At 40.8% G+C, this 26,627-nt stretch overlaps 1 protein-coding gene across 3 annotated transcripts in view; it reads left to right on the top strand.

Moving 5' to 3' along the window:
• The window catches only part of pdzph1 (PDZ and pleckstrin homology domains 1), a 71,470-nt gene that overhangs the window by 15,970 nt on the left and 28,873 nt on the right, over positions 1-26,627 (top strand). For all 3 annotated transcript variants that reach the window (XM_043710182.1, XM_043710190.1, XM_043710200.1), the window contains exons 4-7: positions 143-343; positions 8,931-9,101; positions 11,607-11,708; positions 16,772-16,882. In XM_043710182.1, the coding sequence (XP_043566117.1) occupies positions 143-343; positions 8,931-9,101; positions 11,607-11,708; positions 16,772-16,882 (585 nt within the window). The remainder of the gene's footprint in view (positions 1-142; positions 344-8,930; positions 9,102-11,606; positions 11,709-16,771; positions 16,883-26,627) is intronic.

Below are 26,627 nucleotides of genomic sequence, written 5' to 3'. Positions count from 1 at the left end.
TCAGTTCAAAGGTACTAGGAAGTGCATTTTCAGTAAGCACATTAATATATCTCATGTAAGAGGAACAACATATTATGTATGAAAAGTTCAAAAGCAGATGACAGCCTGGTAACAATTTTAATATGGTTTCTGACATGATTAGATCCGAAGGCTGAGGCAAATTGCCTCCTGCAATTGCCGACTGATCCTGTGCAAAAAGATGGAAAAGCCGTTGAGAATTGCCAGGCAATTGCTTCAACAGGAGAAGGATCTGATCACTGGGCGAAGAGACGGAAACAGTTTAAGGAGAGCAAGCATTGCAATTCAGCTGGGGGAAGTCCAGTTACCAGCAATCAAGAATCAGGTATGAATATAAGGAGAGACATTAAAGGATTGAAAATAGTAAAATATAGGACATCTAAGTTTCAGCACCTCAGCGTTCCCAGATTCTTGCTTCTCAAAGAAGAATATTTCTTTCCTAACTTGTACCTTTTAAACCAATGTAAAAGCAAAATCATAAAACATTAGAAGTAATCATTTTTCTTAACACTATCTGCAGAGCAACAGATCAGTCAATCTTTCAGCTGTGGACACTTTATCAGAATTGATAACAATACAGATGAACGTCTAAACGGGAATAGAATGGGGGTGGGGAGGTGGGGAGAATGATTTTTTAAAAAAGCATCTGAACACAAACATAGTCAAATCGTTTCAGTGGCCACTAAATTACTAAGAGAACAAGAGTTGCTGAAATAATGCTGATAACTTAGAGGGGGGCTGATGTAGTTTGGAAAGGGAAGCATGCAAAACTGACAAAAAAATAGGTTTCAAAATGCAGAAGCCAAGTAGTAGGAAAAAGATAGCCTGACAAATAAAGTGTAATTTTGATAGCTGTAAAATTTGATAGCACATAGTGAACTGACTACATTGGCAGAATCTTATCTAAGCAACATAGGCAATGGTGAGATTTGCAACTGAATTGGATGATAAAGCCAAGAGTGTTAATTGAGCCAACCTCAATGTTAGGAGTATCTCATTCCATCTTTTATGCTCTTCAGTAGGAGCCTGCCAAGTTTCTCACTGCCAGTGGCCAGTTCCCAATCAAAGGGAATTGTTGCTTGTTCAATGTCTTGTTAAGGCTCAACTTGCCTTATTAATATTCAGCTTCCAACTTTACCAAAGGCACTGACCAAGCTAGACATTGAGAAATCCCGACATGGAAATCAGGCCAGATACCTGGTGAATTCAGTTTGCCACGCTCCAAAGGACCTCCACTTGGTCACTAGACACCAACATATCAGTACATTCACATGGCCACTGGCCGGACACACATCTGTGGACATAAGACTGTGACCCCATAAGGAATAGAAACAGGAGTAGGTCATTCAGCCCCTCAGGCCTGTGGATTCAATAGGATCTTGGCTGATGTGATATTCCTCATGTCTGCTTTCCTGCACTTTCCCCATAACCCTCGATTCCCCTACTGATCAAGAAAATATCTAGCTCAGTTTTAAATATACGCAAGTAGTCTGCCCCACAACTTCCTGTAACAAGGAGTTCCAAAGACTCATAATTTTCTGTGAAATGAAATTCCTCATCTCAGTCTTATAATTAATACTCCTTAATTCTGAGACTATGCCCGCTTGCCCTCGAATCTCCCAATGAGGGGAAATATCTCTCAGTATTTACCCTGTCAAGCCCCTTGAGGATCCTATATGTTTCAATGAGATCAACTGTCATTCTTCTAGTCTCCAGTGAACAGATTCTCAACCTGTTTAGCCTTTGCTCATAAGACAGTGCCCCCCCTCCCCCCCCCCATACGAGGGATCATCCCAGAGACCTTCTCTGAAACACCTTCAATAAAATAATCTATTTCCTTAAATAAGGGGAAACTGCTCACAGTACTCCTTGTACAGTTGCACTAAAACCTACTTATCCTTATACTCCAACCCGATTGAAATAATGGCCAACATTCCATTAGCCTTCCTGATTATCTGTTGAATCAGTGTGCTAACTTTCTGTCTTACATGTACAAGTCCACCCCAAGTCCCTGTGTGTTGTGGCTTTCTACAACTCTTCTCCATTTAAATAATATTCTGATCTTTTGTTCTCTCTTCCAAAGTAAATAACCCACTTCACATTTTTCCAAATATGCTTCATTTGTGAAATTTTTGTTTACTTACATAACCTATCAATATCTCTCAGCAAACTTAAAAATCAGACAACACAAGGTTTATTTGGAAGCACTTATGTTGCAGCTGTATAGGACATTGGTTAGGCCACTGTTGGAATATTGTGTGCAATTCTGGTCTCCTTGCTATCAGAAAGATGTTGTGAATCTCAAAAGGGTTCAAAAAGATTTACAAGGATGTTGCCAGGGTTGGAGGATATGAGCTATAGGGAGAGGCTGAATGGCTGGGACTGTTTTCCCTGCAGCATTGGAGGCTGAGGGGTGACCTTATAGAGGTTTACAAAATTATGGGGGGCTTGGATAGGATAAATAGTCAAAGTCTTTGCCCTGGGGTGGAGGAGTCCAGAACTATAGGGCATAGGTTTAGGGTGAGAGGGGAAAGATATAAAAGAGACTTAAGGGGCAACTTTTCCACGCAGAGGGTGGTACGTGTATGGAATAAGCTGCCAGAGGAAGTGGTGGAGGCTGGTACAATTGCAACATTTAAAAGGCAGTTGGATGGGTATGTGAATAGGAAGGGTTTGGAGGGATTTGGGCTGGGTGCTGGTAGGTGGGACTAGATTGAGTTTGGGATATCTGGCCGGAATGGACAGGTTGGACCAAAGAGTCTGTTTCTGTGCTGTACATCTCTATGACACTAATACTGTATGCTTCTTCATCAAGTGGTTATGGTGTATAAGATTGTAAGACACAGAATTTATAGCAAAACATTACAGTGTGATGCAACTGAAATAATGTATTGAAAAAGACCTGGATTGTTTCTTAAGTCTCTCAGCTTTTAGAATGACCATGTTGGTTTCAGTTCTTTCATACGTAAATCCCAGAACTTTTTTTTAAAGTTACATTCTCAAGTGAACTTTAGCAATAAGTGTCACATCGGCTCAGGTAATGCATTGAAGGTGTGAGGTGCCCTGTGCCCCAATGTTCGGACTGATTCTATTTCTAAAAAAGAATCTTACATGGATTCATGCAGTTTTTGAGCAAAGTAAAATGTAATTCTGCAAGTTAAAATTCACGTGTGTGTGTGTGTGTGTGTGTGTGCGTGTTGGGGTGGGGGGGAAGGTGTTTGCAACATTTAAAAGGCAGTTGGATGGGTATGTGAATAGGAAGGGTTTGGAGGGATATGGTCTGGGTGCTGGTAGGTGGGACTAGATTGGGTTTGGGATATCTGGCCGGAATGGACAGGTTGGACCAAAGAGTCTGTTTCTGGGCTGTACATCTCTATGACACTAATACTGTATGCTTCTTCATCAAGTGGTTATGGAGTATAAGATTGTAAGACACAGAATTTATAGCAAAACATTACAGTGTGATGCAACTGAAATAATGTATTGAAAAAGACCTGGATTGTTTGTTAAGTCTCTCAGCTTTTAGAATGACCATGTTGGTTTCAGTTCTTTCATACGTAAATCCCAGAACTTTTTTTTAAAGTTACATTCTCAAGCGAACTTTAGCAATAAGTGTCACATCAGCTCAGGTAATGCATTGAAGGTGTGAGGTGCCCTGTGCCCCTATGTTCGGACTGATTCTATTTCTAAAAAAGAATCTTACATGGATTCATGCAGTTTTTGAGCAAAGTAAAATGTAATTCTGCAAGTTAAAATTCACCTGTGTGTGTGTGTGTGCGTGTTGGGGTGGGGGGGAAGGTGTGGTTGAGTGTCTGTGAGACAGTGTGGGTATGTGTGTGAGTGTCAGTGTACAGGGGTGCGAGAGTGTGGGTGTGTGTGTATACATATACCCAAGGTCCCGGTTGAGGCTATCCTCATGGGTACCAAACTTGGCTATCAGCCTTTGCTTAGCCACTTTGCGTTGTTGCCTCTCCCAAAGTCCACCTTAGAGATGATCACCCGAAGGTCAGAGTTCGAATATCCCAGACTACTGAAGTGTTCTCTGACTGGGAGGGAACACTCCTGTCTGTTGATTGTTGTGCGGTGTCCATTCATCAGTTGCCATTGTTGTAAATCCCTGTTTTAGAAATAGAATCAATCAGTCTGAACATTGGGGCACAGACAGCCTCACACAGGGCATCTCACATCTTTAATGCATTATCTGAGCTGACATGGCACCTGTTGTCAAAAGTTCATTTGAGAATGTAACTTTAAAAAAAAGTTCTGGGATTTACATGTGAAAGAGCTGAAACCAACATGGTCATTCTAAAAGATGAGAGACTTATACAGTCATACAGTTACAGAGATGTACAGCGCAGAAACAGACCCTTCAGTCCAACTCGTCCATGCCGACCAGATATCCCAACTCAATCTAGACCCACCTGTCAGCACCTGGCCCATATCCCTCCAAACCCTTCTTATTCATATACCTATCCAGAAGCCTTTTAAATGTTGCAATTGCACTAGCCTCCACCACTTCCTCTGGCAGCTCATTCCATACACACTCCACCCTGTGCGTGAAAAGTTCCCCCTTAAGTCTCTTTTATATCTTTACCCTTTCAGTCTAAACCTATGACTTCTAGTTCTGGACTCCCCCACCCCAGGGCAAAGACTTTGCCTATTTATCCCATCCATGCCCCTCATGATTTTATAAACCTCTATAAAGTCACCCCTCAGCCTCCGACATTCCAGGGAAAATGGACCTCGCCTATTCAACTTCTCCCTCTAGCTCAAATCTTCCAACCCTGGCAACATCCTTGTACATCTTTTCTGAACCCTTACAAGTTTCACAACATCTTTCCAATAGGAAGGAGACCAGAATTGCACACAATATTCCAACAGTGGTCTAACCAATGTCCTGTACAGCCACAACATGACCTCGCAACTCCTGTACTCAATACTGTGACCAACAAAGGGAAGCAAACCAAACACCTTCTTCACTATCCTATCTACCTGCGACTCCACTTTCAAGGAGCTATGAACCTGCACTCCAAGGTCTCTTTGTTCAGCAATACTCTTAACAAACAATCCAGGTCTTTTCCAATATATAATTTCAATCGCATCACACTTTTGCTATAAATTCTGTGTCTTACGATCTTATACTCCACAACCACCTGATGAAGGAGCAGCGCTCAGAAAGCTAGTGCTTCCAAATAAACCTGTTGGACTATAACCTGGTGTTGTGTGATTTTTAACTTTGTACACACCAGTCCAACACCTGCACCTCCAAATCATCTCAGCAAATTATTTGTAGCCCTCTCGCAACCTGCCTTCCCACCTATTTTATGCCATCTGAACATTGGCATCTGGTATGTGCCATTCTATAAGGACTCTCATGGCACTTCTCTGATCCAGTTACAGTATGCTTCTGTGTTTAAAACTGTACATTGGGCTTCAGTGCAGTCTTTTGTGTAGTTTTGGAGAGAAGATGGCGGCACTTATGCTGGCAGGGTGAAATCTGTAATACCCAAAAAAGGCAATTAAAGCACCAAACACTTAATCTCATTGTGTCTCTGACAAACTTGTCTGCTGTTCCTGTGCTTGTCCATACACTTGATGAAGTAATTAAAGTCGAAAACAATGGGACCATCTTCTGCCTATGTCTGAGATGAGGGCTGGTCTACGGCAGTTCCCCGAGTGCCAAAGACCTGGTGTGTTGCTCCCTCAGCCAATTTCAGAGGCATGTCAGTGATGTGGTCATCAGATCAGGTAGGTAAATACATGAACTGCTGATGCTGGAAACCGGAACTAGATTAGAGTGGTGCTGGAAAAGCCCAGCAGGTCAGGCAGCATCTGAGAAGCAGGAAAATCAACGTTTCAGGCAAAAGCCTATCATTTATCTCTCCACTCTGCAGGCACCCTGCCTCTATTCCTGATGAAAGGCTTTTGCCCGAAACGTCGATTTTCCTGCTCCTTGGATGCTGCCTGACCTGCTATGCTTTTCCAACACCACTCCAATCTGGTCATCAGATCATCCTCCTGAGACTAATCTAGACTAATCTGTCTCAACCAAGGTGAAAGTCTTTGAGCTGGTCTAGGATGCAGGAGTGGGCTGGTTGGGAAAGCAATGGCCTAGTGGTGTTATTGGTGGAGTAATAACACAGGTAATTTTGTGTGGACACTGGTTCAAAAGCCACCATAACAGATGGTGGAATTTGAATTCAGTAAAAGCTTAGAATGAATGGTCTAATGATTTTCAATTGTTCGAAAGACCTACATGGTTCATTAGTATCTTTTAGGGAAGGAAATCTGTCATCCTTATGTGGTCTGGCCTACATTTGGCTCCAGGCCCACAGCAATATGGTTGATGCTTAACTGTCCTCTGGGCATTTAGAGATGGCCAATAAAATGCTGGACTAGCTAGCAACACCCCCAGCCTGTGAGTGAATAAAGAACAAGCAGAAAGCCTTGCTAATATATCCAGTGAGGGTTCAGAGGATTCCTTCTCAAAGGAGGTAAAGCTAAGAGTCTCCAGCACTAGCCTTTTTATGGAAGTTCACTGGGTCCCATTAATGCCTGAAAAACAGAAGAAAGGGAGTTAGTTGCCTGAATGGGATAAGAGCTTGCACAGATTGATAATGACAGAAAGACAGTGGCAAAGGGAGAGCAGCCTGCACAGTAAAATTAAGCTTTCTGGCCTGATGTCCAAGGAGTTCAACCAGTCCCATTCAAGACATTTCTCCTTGTAAGGAGTAAGAAGTCTGGATGTCCACCATTCCTTTCCACCCTCCTTGTCAGCCTTAACCTTATGGACCTGGTTCTGCTGCAATGAAACAAAGGGAAAGAATTAAGTATGATGGAAGTGAAAAGTAGTTAAAGGTGACACATCAACAGGAGGAGTGGCGAGTTCACACCAGTGAGTGAGTAGGAAGTGCAGAGAGCAGGAATGGTTGGGAGGAGAAGGTGGACAAGAACCATTGAGTAGACATGATACATGCAATAGTAGTCCTTGGTGAGAGGTGCATGCAGTGAAAGCGTTAGAGTGAGTGGTAACCCTGTGGGCCTGAGACAGCAGAGTGAAGATTGTAACATTTACCCTTATAGAGTGCAAAAGATCATTGAACTTCTTCCGACACTGCTGGGTATTCCTATTAACTCAGGAAAGCGCACTGAGCTAGGCTGGCTATGTCTGGCAGAGTAGGCTTTTGTGATAGGCAGCTAGACAAAGGACTGCCTTTCATCACCTCATCTTCCGATATCTCCAGGTTTTTGTCTCTGAAATGGGAACAAGTTTTTTCCCTGAGCCATGTCCTCAATAATGTTTGCGCACCTTCATGTGAGGGCGAGTTCCTGGCTTGCAGCATCTGAAGTGGTGTGCTGCTGGGTTTTAAATATGATGCCAATGGTGTAACACCACAAGACCCCAGTGGTGAGCATCTTCCCTCTACTGCCACGCAGTTGCATGAGAAGTCTGATGAAGAAAGCCTGCTGCAAAATGAATGAGATGAAGAGCAGAGGATTGTGTGAGAAGACTTTCTCCCAGTCACGAAGGATTAAGCACCAAGTATTTCACCTGACAGACACTTAGGCTGTAAATAAGAAAATTCTAACCTATGTTTTTCCATTACTTATGTACAATTTATTGTTCATATTTACTGGTTGAAAAGAAAATGTGAAAAAAAAATAGTCTGGCCATGAGTTTTAACATAAGAACGTATTGACATTTTCAGAGGGGTTTTGGTTACCATGGTTGTCTCTACATTTTGCCAAAGCGTGAGGACAAATTAAGGCACAATCACATAAAAAAATTACATTTTAAGAATTATAATTCTGTTACACATTGATTAAAGAACAAAAAGTGGTTTCAAATAATTAGGAAGCTCCACAAACATTTCACAGAGACCCTGATGTCAAAGATAGAAATTTATTGGAGGATGAATCAGATTAGGCTCCAATTTGTTACATTTTACATCACTGTAGAATTCATATTTTCTCAAGACAGGATTTTATTATTTCACAAATTTACACAGGCTCTTTATGTAATGTTTACTTTTTGATTAACATGTTTTCCTTTCTAGAAAAATTGAACAGAGAAAATATAATCCTGGTTAGCCAGTGATGTAAACATTTTGACCTCGTAGTCACCTGACATACATTCCATTCATGGAATCAATATGTTCTGAAACCTGAGCCATCTGCATGTCTAAAATCATATGGAAGTGCATCCTTTAAATACACTAATTCCAAATAAAAATCAATACACGCTTGGTTTGCCAGTGACCTTGAATGATTTTGAAGCTACATAGCAACAGCGTATCCAAGACTTGGAACAATGATTCCACTTTGTGCTCCCAACCATTCATATGGATTTTCTGTCTGAGGCATCAATGTAAAGTCGATTTGTGCTTTAGCTCTGTACTTAAATGGGAAAAGATCACAGACTGCCATTTCACATAGCAACACATACTCTTTCCAGAGAATGGAGAATCTCAGGTCAGGCTGGATGAAAAGATCAATTACTTCTTACCCCTCCAGCAGCTCAGGCTGGATGAAAAGATCAATTACTTAACCTACTTTGTAGTCTAGGTCCCCTTGTTAATGTTTCTTGTTGATATTAAAGATTTCAAAAATCTCCCATTAATTAATTTCTGGCATGACAATGTTGTGAATATACAATTTCAGAACAAGCTGACACAATTAACATAAAACATGCAAAGACTTTGGAGATGAATATGATCATACTTATATACAGTAAGTCCAAATAATATTTGCATCTGAAATTAATGTAAAATAGTGACCATAAATCTTTTTTTTTCTCTTATATTTTAGGCAATGGTAAAAGTAGATTATGATCACTAAGTCATAGTTAGGAAAGATATTTGCACTTTCGTGGTTCTCTGCAACTGTGTTTCTGTTTTGTCCATGATGTACAGTGAACTCAGAGGAGACACGATCCGTGGATCTAGCACAAGTCCGGACTGAGAGTGAGCAAAGAGGAATTTACACCGAGACTTTTAATGCTACTTCCTGGATCTTCAGAGGAGATGAGGGTAACTCTGACAATAATCCCCGTTGCCTTGGAAAGAGGACTCGACCTGCCGCAAGTAATATATTTACGCAATTTTATTATTTTTAGTCAAAAAATTACTATTCTCTTCAAGTAACACTTCTGCAATTTAATTGAAATTTTTTTGACATAACATCTCACATTTGACATGTACCTGGAGTACAAGTGCCTGCAAACTGAAGAAGGCACTTGTCTGAAGAAGACGAACATAAACAAAACACTGCGGATGATGGAATTCTGGAACAAACACAGTGAATGCTCGAGAATTCCAGTTCTGAACGAGACTCAGACCAGACTCAAAAAGTTAACTGTTTCTTGCTCCACAGATGCTTCTTGACCTGCTGAGTTGTTCCAGTGTTCTGTGTTTGTGTCTGAAACATGCACTAGGAAAGTGGAAGTGAACATTACCTGGTCTCCATGCACACAACTGCGAAGTAACCAATGTGTTTTACAATTTGCACATTGCTTTTCCTTTCAAAAGAAAACGTTAGTTATAATGTTTGCAGAAGTACCTCACTGAACAGTAATAGATAAATACAGTAGTCACGGGCAACTCACTTCATTGATTGTACAAGCAATATTTACACTTAGATTTACAGGTTATTAAGGAAAGGATTTTCTAAAATACACATTTGAAAACTTTTAGTTGGGTTCCGCCTTTAGGTATGATGTGGCGCCTGGGACCCAAGCTGTACCTTTTCCCCAATCATCCATTGCAGAAGCTTATAGAGTCATAGAGTCATAGAGATGTGCAGCATGGAAACAGACCCTGTCCATGCCGACCAGATATCCCAACCCGATCTAGTCCCACCTGCCAGCACTCTGCCCATATCCCTCCAAACCCTTCCTATTCATATACCCATCCAAACGCCTCTTAAATGTTGCAATTGTACCGGCCTCCACCACTTCCTCTGGCAACTCATTCCATACACGTACCACCCTCTGCATGAAAACGTTGTCCCTTAGGTCTCTTTTATATCTTTCCCCTCTCACCCTAAACCTATGCCCTCTAATTCTGGACTCCCCCACCCCAGGGAAAAGACTTTGTCTATTTATCCTATCCATGCCCCTCATAATTTTGTAAACCTCTATAAGGTCACCCCTCAGCCTCCGACGCTCCAGGGAAAACAGCCCCAGCCTGTTCAGCCTCTCCCTATAGCTCAAATCCTCCAACCCTGGCAACATCCTTGGAAATCTTTTCTGAACCCTTTCAAGTTTCACAACATCTTTCTGATAGGAAGGAGACCAGAATTGCACGCAATATTCCAACAGTGGCCTAACCAATGTCCTGTACAGCTGCAACATGACCTCCCAACTCCTGTACTCAATACTCTGACCAATAAAGGAAAGCATACCAAACGCCTTCTTCACTATCCTATCTACCTGCGACTCCACTGCATTATGTTAATGTTGAAAAGAACAGAAAAGGTAGTCAGCTACGAAAGTGCATCAGCAACTGGTTGCATTAAAGAAAATAAAGAGTAATCATTCAACAAATTGTATCTGAGTAGTGGAACATGATGTGCAGTTCCACACAGGACATAATTGACAACTTTAACTTTTTACATTGAATACCAGTTAATTAGAATGATAAAGAAACAAAATTGTCAATGTTTCCTGAAGACACCAAAAAATTAGAAACTAAATCTCATGTTAATCTGTACAAAGTGACAAAATTATGGAAGGAGAGTAAAGAGTAGAACAATACATTAAATTGTTCGTCCCAATCTGGAATACCCTTGCAGTTTTGATTTCTATGATGCAGAAGGTGCGTAAGGGAACTGGAAAAGATGCAGCAAAGAATTGGAGATTTGTCAGTATAAGTAAATGAGACACCGCATGCACAGCAAAGTCTCATGAACAGTAATTCAATAAATGTTAATGTATAAACAAGGAGCAGGAGTAAGCTATTTAGCCTGTAAGCCTATCGACTTGGCCATTTATACAATCATGGTTAATCTGATCATAACTTTAAAACTACAATTCCACCTATTCCTAATAACCTTTAACCCCTTTGCTTAAGTAGAATCTATCCACTTCTGCATTAAAAATAAAGACCCAGCTTCCATCCCTTTTTAGGAAGCAAATCCTGAAGACTCATGAGATTAAACATTTTGCGTCTCTTCAGTTTTAAGTACGTGGCTCTTTATTTTTAAACAGTGACCCTTAGTTCTAGATTTACCTATAAAAGGAAACATCCTTTATGCATCTACTCAGTCAGGGATTTTATGTCTCCATCAAGCCATCAGTTCAACTCTTTTGATGGTCTTTCTAGCTTGAGAGAAACATGTTGGCCAGGACATCTGACAACTTGCCATGCCTTCCTGGGGTAGATACTGCTCAAAAGGCAATGTAACACTCTTCTATACAGGAAGTGTCAGTCTCAAGTCTTAAAACAGAGACCTGAAGCTATAATCATCTAACTGTTATCACTGAAGATCTTCCTTACATTCAGTTTCTGTCAAGCTGCACTCTTCCTTTCCCTTGTCCATTCATACGTCGACACACCAATGACATATTTTGTTTGCATTATTTTGCACAGTTCGGGAACGGACAGTGAAGATTGCCAAAGGAACCGGTGACTATCCCTGGGGATTTAGGATTCAGTTTTCAAAACCCATTCTAGTCACAGAAGTAGATACAAGTAAGTTACAAAAACTGTGGTCACCATTTGTTTTAACCATATTGCCTGCAAAAGTTTCCAATAATTTGGAAAATCAGGAAATATTTAGGAAGAAAACTTTTAACTTTATTGCAGGTGGTAAACTAGTTAGAGTGATTCAGGTATTTGCTATGTACCCTAACTTCAAAGCAAAGAAAATTTGTGTAAGTTGTACACTGAGCAATGAGTTGTGTATCATTTCTAGGATTGTCAAAGCTGATAGACAATATCATAGCTCCAACCAATTTTAATGATACATTCTCATGCCTGACAACATTCAGTACATTATGGGTAAAAGGGCAACTTGGGAAAGAGTGGTGCCCTTTAAGGAGCACAGTGGTAATTCGTGCTTGGAGAATGTAGGTAGGGTTCTAACTGAATACATGTGTCATTGTTTATTAGTGAGAGGGATGATGTGGGTATAGAAATTAGGGAGAAGAACTGTGATAGAATTAAAGAAATTAGCACAGACAAAAAAACAAAGTCCTGAGTGATCTGACAGGCTTAAAATTAGATTAAACTCCAGGGCCAAATGAAAGGTGCTTGCAGGAGGAAATAGCAGGGCCTCTGGCAATAAATTTCAATACTTTCTGGCCACAGAAGAAGTGCCAGAGGACTGGAGGACAATCATTGTGGTACTGTAATTCAGGAAGGGAGCAAGGGATAAAGCACTAAAACCAGTCAGTCTAGACTCAGCAGAGGGGAAACTAATGTAAGCAATTCTGAGGGACCAAACTCATCTGAAGTTGGAGAGGCAAGGATTAAATAGGAACCTTCAGCAAGATTTAATTAGGGGGAGGTCATGCCTGACCAACTTGATTGAATATTTTGAAGAAATGACCAAGTGTATAGATGAGGCCAATGTATTTGGCATGGTTTACTTGAACATCAGCAAGGCATTTGATAAAGTTCCCACATGGGAGACAGATAACAAAGGTAGGAGTCAGTGGGATCTAAGAAAATATGGCAAATTAGATCCAGAATTGGCTAATTGACAGGAAGCAGAGGGTGATGGTCAAGGGGTGTTTTTGTGATAAGAAATCTGTGTCCTTGGCATTCTACAGGGATTAGTGTTCGGATCCTTGCTGTTTGTGGTACATAAAATGATTTAGTCTTGAATCTAGGAAGGATGATCAGTAAATTCATGGATGGTATGAAATTTGGTATGTTGGTAAATATAGAAGAGGATAGCTTTAGATTACAGAAGGATATTGATCAGCTGGTCAGTGGCAAATAGATTTCACCCTGATTAAGAATGAGATGATGCATTTGGGTAGGACAAACAAGGCAAGAGAATACATGATAAACAGTAAGATCAAAGGGACCTTGGTGTGCATGTCCACCAGCCCCTGAAAGTAGCAGAGCTGAAAATGTGTTGCTGGAAAAGCGCAGCAAGTCAGGCAGCATCCAAGGAACAGGAGAATCGAAGTTTCGGGCATAAGCCCTTCCCGAAACGTCGATTCTCCTGCTCCTTGGATGCTGCCTGACCTACTGCGCTTTTCCAGCAACACATTTTCAGCTATGATCTCCAGCATCTGCAATCCTCACTTTCTCCTGAAAGTAGCAGGCCAATAAAGCATTTAAAAAGGCATATGGGAGATGAAACATAGAGTTTAAGAACAGGGAGGTTTTGCTAGAACTGCATAAAATGTTGGATATGCCACAGCTAGAGTATTGTGTGCAGTTCTGGAATCTACATTATGGGAAGGATGTGATAGTACGAAGAGGATGCAAAGGAGATTTACCAGGATGTTGCCTGGGCTGGACAGTTTCAGTTATGAAGGGAGATTGAACAGACTGTTGTTTTCCTTGGAGCAGAGGAGACTGAGGTAGTGGTGGTGGGCAAGGGGTGGGGGGCGGGTGGGATGCATATCTGAGATGTATAAACAATGAAGGGCATATATAGGATAGGAAAGAAGCAACTTCTCCTACGGTGGAGGGATCAATGACCAGAGAGTGTAGATTTAACATAAGGGGCAGAAGGATTGGGGAGGATGTGAGGAAAATTCTTTTCACCCAGAAAGTGGTGGAAATCTAGAAATCAGTCTCTATCAAAGCAAAAACCTTTATAACAGTTGAAAAGTATTTATATGCCTTTGCCTTGCAAGTGTATATCTAAGGCTATGGGCAAGTGCTGGAAATGGGATTTGAAAGGTTAGGTGGTTGTTTCTCACCTGCACAGACTCCATGAACTGAAAGGCCTGTTTCTATTCTATAGACCTCTATGACTCTAACAATACTGCTGCTAGAAAGAATGCCGAGCTGTACTCTACGAATCACCCTTTATCTGAGATGTGCTATTATGGAATGTATTACCTAAATTGAGGGTGGGAAAAAAATGAGTGGGAACATTAATCTAAGATTAAATGCATGTAGTTCATGCCTAATATTAATCATAACAAGCTCCTGGCAACAAGTAACTCACTGTCTTCTCAGGTGTGGAATGATTTGTGGCAAATTATAACATGAAAATAAGGGGAAGAAAAGATGGGATACTGGTTAGAAGGACTGTCTATTTTTAATTATTCATTCACAGAATGTGAGCATCACTGGTGAGGCAACATTTATTGCCTATCCTTAACTATTTATAAGTGTTGTTTTAACAAACGTAATACAAACATCTCATATGAGAGCTGAAAAATGTGTTGCTGGAAAAGTGTAGCATGTCAGGCAGCATCCAAGGAGCAGGAGAATCGACGTTTCGGGCATAAGCCCTTCTAGGAGGTGACCTGGGGGGTGCAGTAAGATAGAGACTCACTGAAATCCTTGTAGAGGGAGGAAGAGAGCTTCTTCAAGGAAGGCATCTTTGCATGAGGATTCGCAGTAGGTTAAAATCAACTAGGAGAAAGTGAGAACTGCAGATGCTGAAGATCAGAGCTGAAAAATGTGTTGCTGGAAAAGCACAGCAGGTCAGGCAGCATCCAAGGAGCAGGAGAATCGACATTTCAGGCATAAGCCCTTCATATGAGAGCACATGACTTAAGAATGTATTGCTCTGGATATGGATAAACAATGATAAAAGGTGATAATGGTCTGGATTTTACCCTCTGATACAGAGAGTGGAAATTTCCTGATCCTGAGATCCTACCTCCTGACCAACAGTGTCTGCTCCTTCATAAACAATTTTCATGGTGGGGCCGTGGAGTTCAGCTGAAAGAGAAGGCCTGAGATTACATTGGAGGCAGGGGAATGCCAAGATGGACAAATTAAAACCTACATTTCTGGCACATTGGACCAAGTCTATAGAGAAGCGTTAGGCTCCATAACCCTCCTCCCCTCAACTAAGACCATAGACCATAAGACATTGGAGCAGAAATAAGGCCATTCAGTCCATTGCGTCTGCTCTATCATTCAATCATGGCTGATAAGTTTCTCAACCCCATTCTCCTGCTTTCTCCCCATAACTCTTGATCGTCTTGATACTCAAGAACCTATTTATCTCAGCCTTAAATAAACTCAATGAGATGGCCTCCACAGCCTTCTGTGGCAATGAAATCCCGAGGTTTACCACTCTCTGGCTGAAGAAGTTTCTCCTTATCTCCGTTCTAAAAAGTCTTCCCTTTACACTAAGGCTATGCCCTCGGGCTGTAGTCTCTCCTACCAATGGAAACATCTTCTCAACATTTACTCTGTCCAGGCCATTCAGTATTTTGCAAGTTTCGATTATATTCCCCCTCATCCTTCTAAACTCCATCGAGTATAAACCCAGAGTCCTCAAACAATCCTTATACATTAAGCTTTTCATTCCTGGGACCATTCTCGTGTACCTCCTTGAATATGCTCCAGGGCCAGTACATCCTTCCTGAGATATGGGGGCCAAAACTGCGCACAATACTCCAAATGTAGTCTGACCACCTCTGCTCAACCACCCCTTTACGCTCCTTCATTTATCCAATATCTCCTCAACCACTGTGCTCCCATATCTGCATGTCACCCCATTGTAAATCCCCTTCATATCACATCTTAATGCACTCAATGTCCATTATGTAGAAAAGTTGTTAGCCCTAAAAGAACATTGGGATGATCTTCTTATGAAACTGTCAAAGTTAAGTAATTCAAAAAAAAACCTCCTTCTAGGAACTCATGAAACTGTCAACCTAGATACATTTAAAGATGCTTATCTACTTATGTCAGCAAAGCCTGTCTAGATAACTCTATTTGTAAGTTCGGAACTCATCCAATCATTCATAATGAGATTCCATTATATATCTCCATCAACACAACTACTCAAGCTGAATACATTAAAGCCTTTGAAGTTATTCAAGGAGTTCAACCACCTGTTCAAAATTTTGAAGCAGTGGTTTTGATGCCTGAGCTGTCATTCAATAAGCCAGATAAAGTGCAGGGAACAATTGGCACAGTTAAATCTGAATTTCAGCACTGTTCCAGAAGTCATGTTATCCAGTGGGTAATATGAAGACTATTTCATATTTCATATAAAGACAATTTTGCATTCATAATGCTGCTTAATTTATCAATAACCTTGCTGTTAAAGAGAAAACCTTATCATCAATCACTCCAATTATCTAAGTGATCATACAGCCTCTCATTAAGAAAAATGACATTGGCAACATCTTTTGAATTTGCCTGTGAAAACATTCCCCACTTCAGACCGGGCTCCTCATGATACATGGCAGCTCTGCGCTGCTATAGACAACATCAACTTCAAAGCCAGTCTGACTCTATGAAAACTATTGACATGTCTAAAATGCCTAACTCCAGATTTGAGCTGGCAATATCAGGGTAGCTGTATGTGAGTTCACTACCTGTAACCTTAGCTCACCCAGTTGCAAATGGCTGATAACAGGAACAGAAAAGGAATCTGGGAATCCAATAGTTCCCCGAAATGTTAAAGAGTTGCCCTTGTGTCAGGGTGGGAAAATTCAGCTCAGTGTGTTCTAAGTTAAAAATACGGGACATTGACTGAAGCTATTTCCTGCATTTAGTTTTGAGGTAAATACAGTTTATCAAAACATTTTCTGTGTATAAAACTAAGATGCATACTTTCTTTATAAAACAAATGTGATTTCTGGGCTTGATTTTAGATGGTGCAGCTGAAGAAGCTGGACTTCAGATTGGTGACATCGTATTGGCTGTTAACGGCACAGATGTGACCAGCATTCCTCACTCTGAGGCAGCCACCCTTGCTCGTCAAGGTAGGGACAGTCAAAATGGAGTAAAATGTTTGCTTTGTTTGGTAAGTTAGTCTTTTATAACAGCATGCTAGTAGATTACTGATTATTGCAGCATGCTAGTAGATTACTGATGTCATAGAACCCCTACAGTGTGGAAGCAGGCCATTCAGCCCATTGGGTCTATACTAACCTTCCAAAGAGTATCTCACCCAGACCCACTCCATCCCTGTAACCTTGCATTTCCCATGACTAATCCATCTAGCCTGCACATCCCTGGACACTATGGGCAATTTAGCAAGGCTAATCTGCATAACCTGCACATCTTTGGACTGTGGGAAGAAACCAGGGTATCTGGAGGAAAGCCATGCAGACATGGGAAGAATGCACAAACTCCATTCAGACAGTTGCCTGCAGACTGGCTGGAATTGAACCTGGATCCCTGTCACTTTGAGGTTGCAGTGCTAACCACTGAGCCAATAAGGAGCTCTGCATAATTTTCTTTCAGGAAGATCCATTGATTTATGTACCAGGACCATAACCTGGCCAGGGAGAGTGGTGGTGGTGGTGTTCCCATACCTTCAGAGATATCAGATATCCACGTTCCTGACAATACGACCGTAAGAAATAGGAATGGGAGTAGGCCATTCAGCTTCTTAAGCCTGCTCCACCAATCAAGTAAGACCATGGCTGATCTGGCAGTCACCCTGTCCTTTCCCCGTAATCCTTGATCAAAAATCTATCCATCTTAGCCATAAACGTATACAAGGTCTTCTTCCAACAGCTCTCTTTGGCAAGGAGTTCCAAAGACTCAGAACCCACTGAGGAGAAAAAATCTTTCTCATTTCAGTTTTAAATAGACACCCCTTAGGTATGAAACTATGCCTTCTTGTCCAGACTAGAAGGGAAACATCCTCTCAGCATTTCTTTTGTCAGGCATCATAAGAATCCAATATGTTTCAACGACATCACCTCCTATTCTTCTAGAATCCAATGAGTAGAGTCCCAACCCGTTTCGTCTTTGTTTGTAAGACAATCCCTCCACACAGGGATCATCCTACTGAACCTTGTGATTGATCCCATATTTACGCACCTATGTCCAAGGCCCTTCATCAATCCTAGGCCAGTGCCACTGCCATCTGTGCTGCTGCCTGCAACCAAGAGTTGCCAACTTCTGACTCGCTTTTCACAGGGGGACCGAGGTGGGATTTCCACATCCAGTCTCTTTAATCACTCATTACAGTGGGCCTTCCCAAAAGAAGCATTTATGGCAACCTCTAGTTTCACAGGAAATGGGTTGGACCCCTCAAACACCTGGTTTAAGTTCCAACTCTAGATGCTGCAGCCTTCCCAACAGGCAAAAGTAGTCACCAACCACCGAGTACAAATCTGTAGAAGTAAACATCCAGCAGATCCAAGATCTCCTAGGCCTCTGTCCTCTCCCGCACAAAATCGTATGTAAAGGATCATCAAGCAGAAACTAACAAATAGAACTCTGAATGATTTAACACGTTCATCAGGGACAAAGCATGTAGGAAGTGCAACTTCCACAAATACTGCAGATACTTAGCTAAGGTACATAAACATGTTGAGGAGAAAGTGAGGTCTGCAGATGCTGGAGATCAGAGCTGGAAATGTGTTGTTGGGAAAAGCGCAGCAGGTCAGGCAGCATCCAGGGAACAGGAGAATCGACGTTTCGGGCATAAGCCTTATGCCCGAAACGTCGATTCTCCTGTTCCCTGGATGCTGCCTGACCTGCTGCGCTTTTCCAGCAACACATTTCCAGCTACATAAACATGTTCACAAGGCAATCAGGAAGGTAAGGAAAAAAAGATAGCTTTGGATATTAAGCACAACATTAACAAGGTTTTTCAACATTACAATACTAAGGGATAGTCAAGCAGGAGGTGACAGGACTAAAACATTACAAACCTGACCGATAACAGACGGAAACACAATATAGTTTAGTTTATTGCCAAGGAAACTAACTTGGGAAATAGTGGAATGAGTGGAAAGTAAAATGATTCCAACAACAAAATCCCCAGGGATAATTGGTTTTTAGCCTATGGTACTGATTTAGATAAAGGTCTGAAGCATTGACATTAATTAAGAAAAAGATGATAAACATAGAGAAGGTACTTGTATCCTGGGAACAAGGAGAATCATGTTATTCTTCAAAATGAATACTAAAATAGACTTGGCAACTTCAAAATTATTTGTTTCCAATAGCGGGTAAACAATGGAACCAATGATCAGGAGGAAACATGTAAAATGTTTGTGCAAGAGTAATCTAAGGATCAGCAGCCAAACACAAATTCCTGCTCAAAACATTTTCATGACATTTTTGCAGGACCGATATCCACAAAAAGATCAAGGAAAACCTAAAGGCATGTTTTACCTTGATTGCCATGAATCATTGAACTATGTTCCTTGTGAAAGGTTAAAACCAATTGAAAATAGAACAAATTATAGGTAAGAAATTAATTTAAGGCTACAAAATAGAGGCATAATATGTTGGGAGCAAGTGTGAGATCATAAGACTTGGACCCGCTGATGTTTCCAATTTTTGCCAACCACTGAGATTAAAGATCTCAATTCAAATTGGTGAAATCATGTATTATAATATCTGAAACAATAAGATATATCTGTACACAGGTTCAGCAATTTAAATATTAATTAGCATTTCCTTGGTATAAGTGCAGAGTAATTTTTTTATTCACACATGGGAATTTGGCATTGCTGCTGGGCCAGCATATATTTCCCAACCCTATTTGCCATGAGAAGTTAGTGGTCAGCTGCCTTCTTGAACTGCTGTAGTCCATGTGTTATGAGTAGACCCATAATGCTGTTACAGAGGGAACTCCAGGATATTGATCCAGCTATGGTAAAGAAATGGCAAAATATTTCCAAATCAGAATGGTCAACAGCTTGAAGGGGATCTTGCAGGTAATGATGTTCCCATGTATCTACTGCCCTTGTCCTTCTAGATGGAAGTGGTCATGGATTTGAAAGAAGCTGTCTAAGAATCTTTTAAGAATTTCTGCAATGCATGCTACTACTGAGTGTTCGTGATGGGGAACGGATTTGTGTCAACCAATTGACCTGTTTTGTCCTGAATAGTGTCAAGCATCTTGCGTTTTGTTGGACCCATTCTGGCAAGTAGGATATACAGTTACACGCTCCTAACTTGTGCCTTGTCAACTTGTGGACAGGCTTTGGGGAGTCAGAAGGTCCTAACCTCTGACCTGCTCTTGTAGCCATTGTGTTTATACTGCACATGCAGTTGAGCTTCTGGTCAATGGTAACTATCAACATCCTGGGAGATTCTGTGATGGTAACACCACTGAATGACAAGGGGCAATGATTAGATTGTCTCTTATTGGAGATTGTCATTGCCTGGCATCTAGGTGATACAAATATTACATGTCACTTTTGAGCCCAAGCCTGAATATTGTCCAGGTCATTCTGCATTTGGTCATGGACTGCTTTAGTATTTGAGGAGTCACAAGTGGTGCTGAATATTATGCAACAATTAGTGGACATCCCTACATGAGACTTTATAGAAGAGGATAGGTTGTTGATGAAGCAGCTGAAGATGGCTGCCATAGGACAATAATCTACCAATTTGCTTTAGATTTTAACATTTGTAGTGACAAATCAGTTCTTCGATTTAACTTGAAGTGTACCAGGACAAAGAAAAGTCACTGATTGGAAAATGTCCTGGTGAAGCACTAAATTCTGTCTCTCTTTTCCTCTGACAACTAAAACTGCTGTAAAAGCCATTATATTTGAGGGGATAGTTCTCTTCTGGCAATTACATCTGTAGTTTTAAGTGAATATTACTTCAGTGCAAGGGCACTTGAACTCAGCAGCTCTGGACACGATCTTGGTGTCCCATGTTATAGAATTGATCAAATTGCAACAGTACCTCATATTTTCTGAACATTTTAGGCCATGCCATGGTCATGAAATGTGCTAAACAAATGCTAAGTGATTGCTTGATTCAATTGACTGAAGTATGCATCTGTGTCGCTGAATATTCATTGCAAATGTTTATGTGTTTTCATGCATTTTGAACATGATTTTATTTTAGTTCTAAGATTACCTAGGAGGAACTGGTTTAAAGTGATATAGGGGTTGAGCTGATAGGATCACCTTAATGAAACACAGATAGGTCAAAACCTCACACATCATCCATGCAAAAACAAAACAATTTAACGACCTCAAGAATTCATAAAATTGAATTATTCTCCCAATTCAATGGCAATGCCCATCCAATTCTGGAACGTTTTCCAGCACAATATTCACTCAAACTCTTTTTCTCAAGCCTCATGTTCCCCTTGAAGTAATGCGGGGTGAATGAAGCAAGCTTATTACAGTGTATTGATAAGGGGATCTGACAAAATTTTAAAGATTTCTTTCTCTACGATAATCTATTGCTGACCACTCAATTTTTCGAAGAATTACAGCAAATCCTCTGCCCAAGCAGCGACTGTGGTGCCAAATTCCAAATGAATGCCATCTACAAGTTTGCTGAAGACACCACAGTAGTAGGACAGATGTCTAACAATGACAAATCAAAATACAGGAGGGAGATAGAGGGTTGGTGATGTGGTGCAATTAGAAGGATCTCTCTCTCAATGTCAGCAAAACTGAAGAACTAATTATTGGCTTCAGAAAGGAGGAGAACACACCTCCATCTACATGAATGGAACTGAGGTTGAGACAGTGGAATGAGTGTGTGACGATAACAGACAATCTGTTCTGGACTTTCTGCGTAGATGCGATGGACAAGAAAGCACAACAATGCCTCTTCTTCCTCAGGCATCTCAGGAAATTTGGCATGTCCATAGAACCCTCACCAACATTTACAGATGCACCATTGAAAGCATCTGTCCAGGTGCATAACCGCCTGGTATGGCAACTGCACTGCCTAGGACTGAAAGAAATTACAGAAGGTTGCATGCACGGCCCAGACTATCACGGAAGCCAACCTTCCATTCATGATCTCCAACTACACGCCTCTCTGCCGCGAAAAGGCTGCCAACATCATCAGAGACCCATCAAACCCCAGTAATGATCTCCTACAATTTCTTCTGTCAGACAGAAGATACAGAAGCCTGAGGACACACAAACCAGCAAGTTCAGGAACAGCTTCTTCCTGGTCATTATTAGACTGATGAATGAACTCTGTAGCCTCAAATAATGCTGATCTCACCTAGCGCATGTACAATGCAATGTAACTTGTATGCCTCTGTCTAAGTCTTTTTACAACCTCTGATCTGAGTGTTCTTGCTTACTATGATCTGCTTGTACTGCTCATAAACAAAGCTTTTCTCTGTACTTCAGTACACATGACAGTAAATCCATCAATCAACCAACCTAAGAATACCAGAAAACACATAGGACTCAAGTCTGCCAAAGCATGTTAATGAATACCACATTAAGGTTTGACTGGCAATCAGTGCCTCATACATGGGGTGATCAGAAGCTCTGCCAATCTTACCTCCAACCCAGGGAGGTCTGAAGACATTTTGCACTGATTGTCTATGACCAAAGAACATAATTTTTATTCTGCTTCTTGAACTGTGAGTGTGTGTTGGCCAGTCTTCTCTATGCACTTCTTCTTTGTCCATGGAATGCTTTGGGAAGTCATTTTCAATATAGGCAGTGAGCACCAGAACTTGATCAAGATGTGCTGCAAATTCTTAGAAAGGCATGAAGGACAGTGTTTAACGTTTGGAAATAATGGCCTAGATCTTCCACTCAGGGTAGGAAACCCGACTTCCTATGCAGATTAGACAAAAATAAGCACTTTGTTTTGGATGAGCTTTACATGCAAACATCTGGGCCAGGAGCCTTTCCAATTGAAGCAGTCTAGTCCAAGACTGGATACTATATAACCAGCAGTGGGTTGAAATCACACCCCTTTTTATCAACACCAGCTGCCAAATTCCAAACTTTGACTGTCCCAAGAATCCAAGCCTGATATAGAAACACTGCAAGTTCATTGATTATTGAGAAACTACTGTTAGCGAGTGTGTTTAAATAGCTTAAGACTAGAAAAAATATGTCATTCATAAAGAGGAAACAAACTTGAATTTTAATAAGGAACATGAAAAGGGAAATCAAGTTTAATTTTAAAAAGACCAAAGAAGCTGCAGATACTGGAAATGAGAAATAGTGGAGAGAAAGCAGAGTTAACACTTTGGGTGTAGTGACCCTCTGTCAGAGCTTAAGTTTAATCAAAAATGAAATAATAAAGTAAATTGTAGGAAAATAAAGTTACCATCAGTCAAGTAAAGTTTATATTGTTATGAGCTAGGCCAGACCACTCAAAACATTCTTGAGCAGGCAGCCTAGACTATAAGTTTGCAATTTGTTTCGGTAAGTGCACAGTGAAAGTTACCCAGAGTAAGGTAGCGAGACGACCAGGTTTTAAAACAGACAAAACTTTATTCACAAAATTACACAATGCAACACAAAGAACAGAACAAAGAACCCCTATAGAACTCAGTCTATCCAAACTAGACTTAATTATGCTGTTCCCAATATATACAACAGTCCCAATAAGCAAACTCTCTTAAAAAAAAAGTAAAAATGGAACAAATGCTTACAGGTTGAAGTTAGAAGGCAGAAGGAGAGAGAGTTTTTGCAGCCTGTTCACACACAGCTGAACTCCTAACAAGTTCTGGACTGAACTGCTCAGCTGAAGAACTGACCACTCCCTTTTCTTTATAAAGGTCATTTCTAAAACATGACCACTTTGGCCTGAAGTATCTTCTGTTTACATATAAACAAAAGGCCTCACAGAATCCTCTTTCATCTCTGTACCAAACTAGTCACTTCGGAACCGGGAGAGTTTTATGACCCCTCTGAAAAAGAATCAAGGACATAGTATCCTTGAGAAAAGGAACAGCTTTTAGAAAAAAGAGACCAGCTTTGTGAAATATCCTAAGTTTATTCTTATTCTAAGGGTAACCAATAGGTTTATGGTTACAGAATGATAATAAGCTGGACTAAGTCGAATTTACATCCTGCGGTATGTGTGAAGACATACCCTGGGTCTCAGATGAACACATCTGCAGGAATTGCTACTGGCTACATAAGCTTGAATTGGGGTTTATAAACTTTTGCAGCTGGTGTCTCGTAGGGATAGAGGGAAAAGCTGACCATCAGGCATGTCGTGTCAATGCTGGTGGCTAATCAGTATTTTATTTTGGAAGGTGGTGAGCATAATCTACAGGGGTTGTAGACAAAGCCAAGCTCATGGTTCCACTAGCATCTCAGCTGGAGAAGATGGAGGAAGATGAATGAAAAGACAACAGTGACAGGAGATTCCATAGTCAGGGGATCAGACAGTATTTCTGCAGGTTTAAACTTGACTCTAGGATGGTATGTTGCTAGCTGTGTGCCAGCATCAAGGATGTCAAAGAGCAGGAAGATGTTGCTGCAATTATACAGGGCCTTGAGGGGCCACACCTACAATATTGTGTGCAGTTTTGGTCTCTTTATCAGAGGGAGGGACCAATGTATGAGGAGAAGTTGAACTGGTTAGGATTATATTCACTGGATTTCAGAAAAATGGAGCTCACCTCATAGAAACCTATAAAAGTCTAACAGGACTAGACAGGGTAGATGTAGAAAGGATATTCCCGAGGATGGGGGAGTCAAGTAGCGGGGATCATTGCTTAAGGATACAGAGTAAATTATTTAGGACTGAACTGAGCAGAAATGTTTTCTCCCAGGGAATAGTGAGCCTATAGAATTCACTACAACAAAAAGCAGTCAAAGCCAAAACATTGTATGATTTCAGGAGTTGGATGTAGCACTTGGGGCTAAAAGGATCAAAGAGCAAGGGGGGTGGGGGAGAAACAGAAACAGGTTATTGAGTTGGATGATCAGGCATGATCATAACATATGGTGTAGCAGGCTGAATGACTTACTCTAGTTCCTATTTCTATGTTTCTAAGCTATATGACATCTGTCCAGGCAACCAGAATCAGCCAGAAGTTGTGGCCTTTAATAATGCAATATCATATGTAAGAAGAGAAGAGGTTCTGAAAGGATTTTCAGGGAGTTAGAAAGGAAATTAAAAAGTAGGACTTCAAGAACAATCATCTTATGATTACTCCCCATACCATGTGCTGATGAGCAGAAGAAAAGGAAGATTGATCGATTGAATACATGGCTGGAGAACTGGTGTATGAGACAGACGAACAGCTTTCTGAAGCATTGGGACAGGTTTTGAGGCAGTGGGATCTGTACAAGCTAGACAAGTTTTGTTTTAACAGGTCTGAGATTGGAAGCCTTGAGGGGAGAATTGCTAGTGATGTTGGGATGGGTTTAATCCAGATTGTTGGGTGTATGGGAATCTGAGGGGTAATCCAAATTGGAAGAAAATTAATTTGAAAATAAGTACAAAAACTGTTAGGGCGGCTATAAGACAAAGCTGAGCATAGAATACAGAATGATGTCAAAAAGATAAAGTTAAAGACACTGAATGCATGCAGTATTCACAACAAGGCAGCTGATCTAAAGACACAAAGAGAGAAGCAAGGTTATGATCTAATTGCCATTACAGAAACATGCCTACATTGTGATCAGGACTGGGAACTGAATGTTCAAGGATATTTGATGTTTAGAAAGGACAGACAAAGGAGGTGAGGTGGTACAGATAATAAGGGAAGATCTCAGCTCAGAGTATAATGCACAGAATTCATTTGGATGAAGCTAAAAAAAAAACAGCAAGGAGCCACAGGCTTTCGTTGAAGATATTTATAGGCCATCAAATAGTTGTGGTACTGTAGGGCATTACATAAATCAGGAGGTGCAAGACACTTGTAACATGGGTTACACAGTAATCATTGGCTACTTCAATTTGATATAGACTGGATAAACCAAATGAGCACTGAAGCTGTGGCAGGTAAGTTTCTGGAGTGTGTTTTGGATAATTTTCTAGAGCAGTGTGTTGAGGAGCTGACTAAAGGACATGCTATTTTAGGTCAAGTGTTAGTTCAATAAAAATGGCTAATTAATAACGTTATTGTAAAAGAACCTTTATAGATCGGTTACCACAACATGATAGAATTTTACATTATGTTTGACAGCAAGGTAGTTTAATCTGAAGCAATGGTATTACATTTGAATAAAGGAAAGGCCTGAGGCTCAAATTAGCTGAGGTGAATTGAGAAAATACATTAAAAGGCATGAGTGTACATTGGCAATGGATAGTCTGAAAGAACTATTTCATGACTAACAGCAAACTATACATTCTGTCAAGATGCAATAACACAAAGAAGATCAGTCAGGCATGACTAGCAAAGAAAATTAAAAGTAAAGTTGTCAGAAATAGTAGTTAATCAAGGATTGAGTGGCTTTTAGGTTAGAGGAAAGGAGAACCAGTCTCTCATGACGGAGAATAAAATATAATGTAATCTAGGGAAAAAAATCATAAAACTGTACTGTAAACATTTCTACTGGTACATAAAATGGAAATTTTTGGCTAAAACAATTGTAGGTCATCAGGTCCAGTTGGGGATCAGAGGAATTTGGACGGAGGGAAAAGTAAGTCAGATCAGCTGAGATCAGGGAAAAAGGGGGAAATGTTTGTCAAGCTAAGGGAGATAGTGTGTGTGTGAGAGAAAGTGAGAGAGTGCGTGTGTGAGAGAGTGTGAGAGAAAGAGAGAGAGTGTGAGAGAGCGAATGAGTGAGAGTGTGTGCGTGAGAGTTAGTGTGTGAGAGAAAGTGAGAGACAGTGTGAGAGAGT

The sequence above is a fragment of the Chiloscyllium plagiosum genome, chromosome 2, assembly GCF_004010195.1.
Source record: "Chiloscyllium plagiosum isolate BGI_BamShark_2017 chromosome 2, ASM401019v2, whole genome shotgun sequence".
NCBI lineage: Eukaryota > Metazoa > Chordata > Chondrichthyes > Orectolobiformes > Hemiscylliidae > Chiloscyllium > Chiloscyllium plagiosum.
Note: the sequence above shows the minus strand (reverse complement) of the source record. Positions and strands in the feature narration are given on the sequence as shown.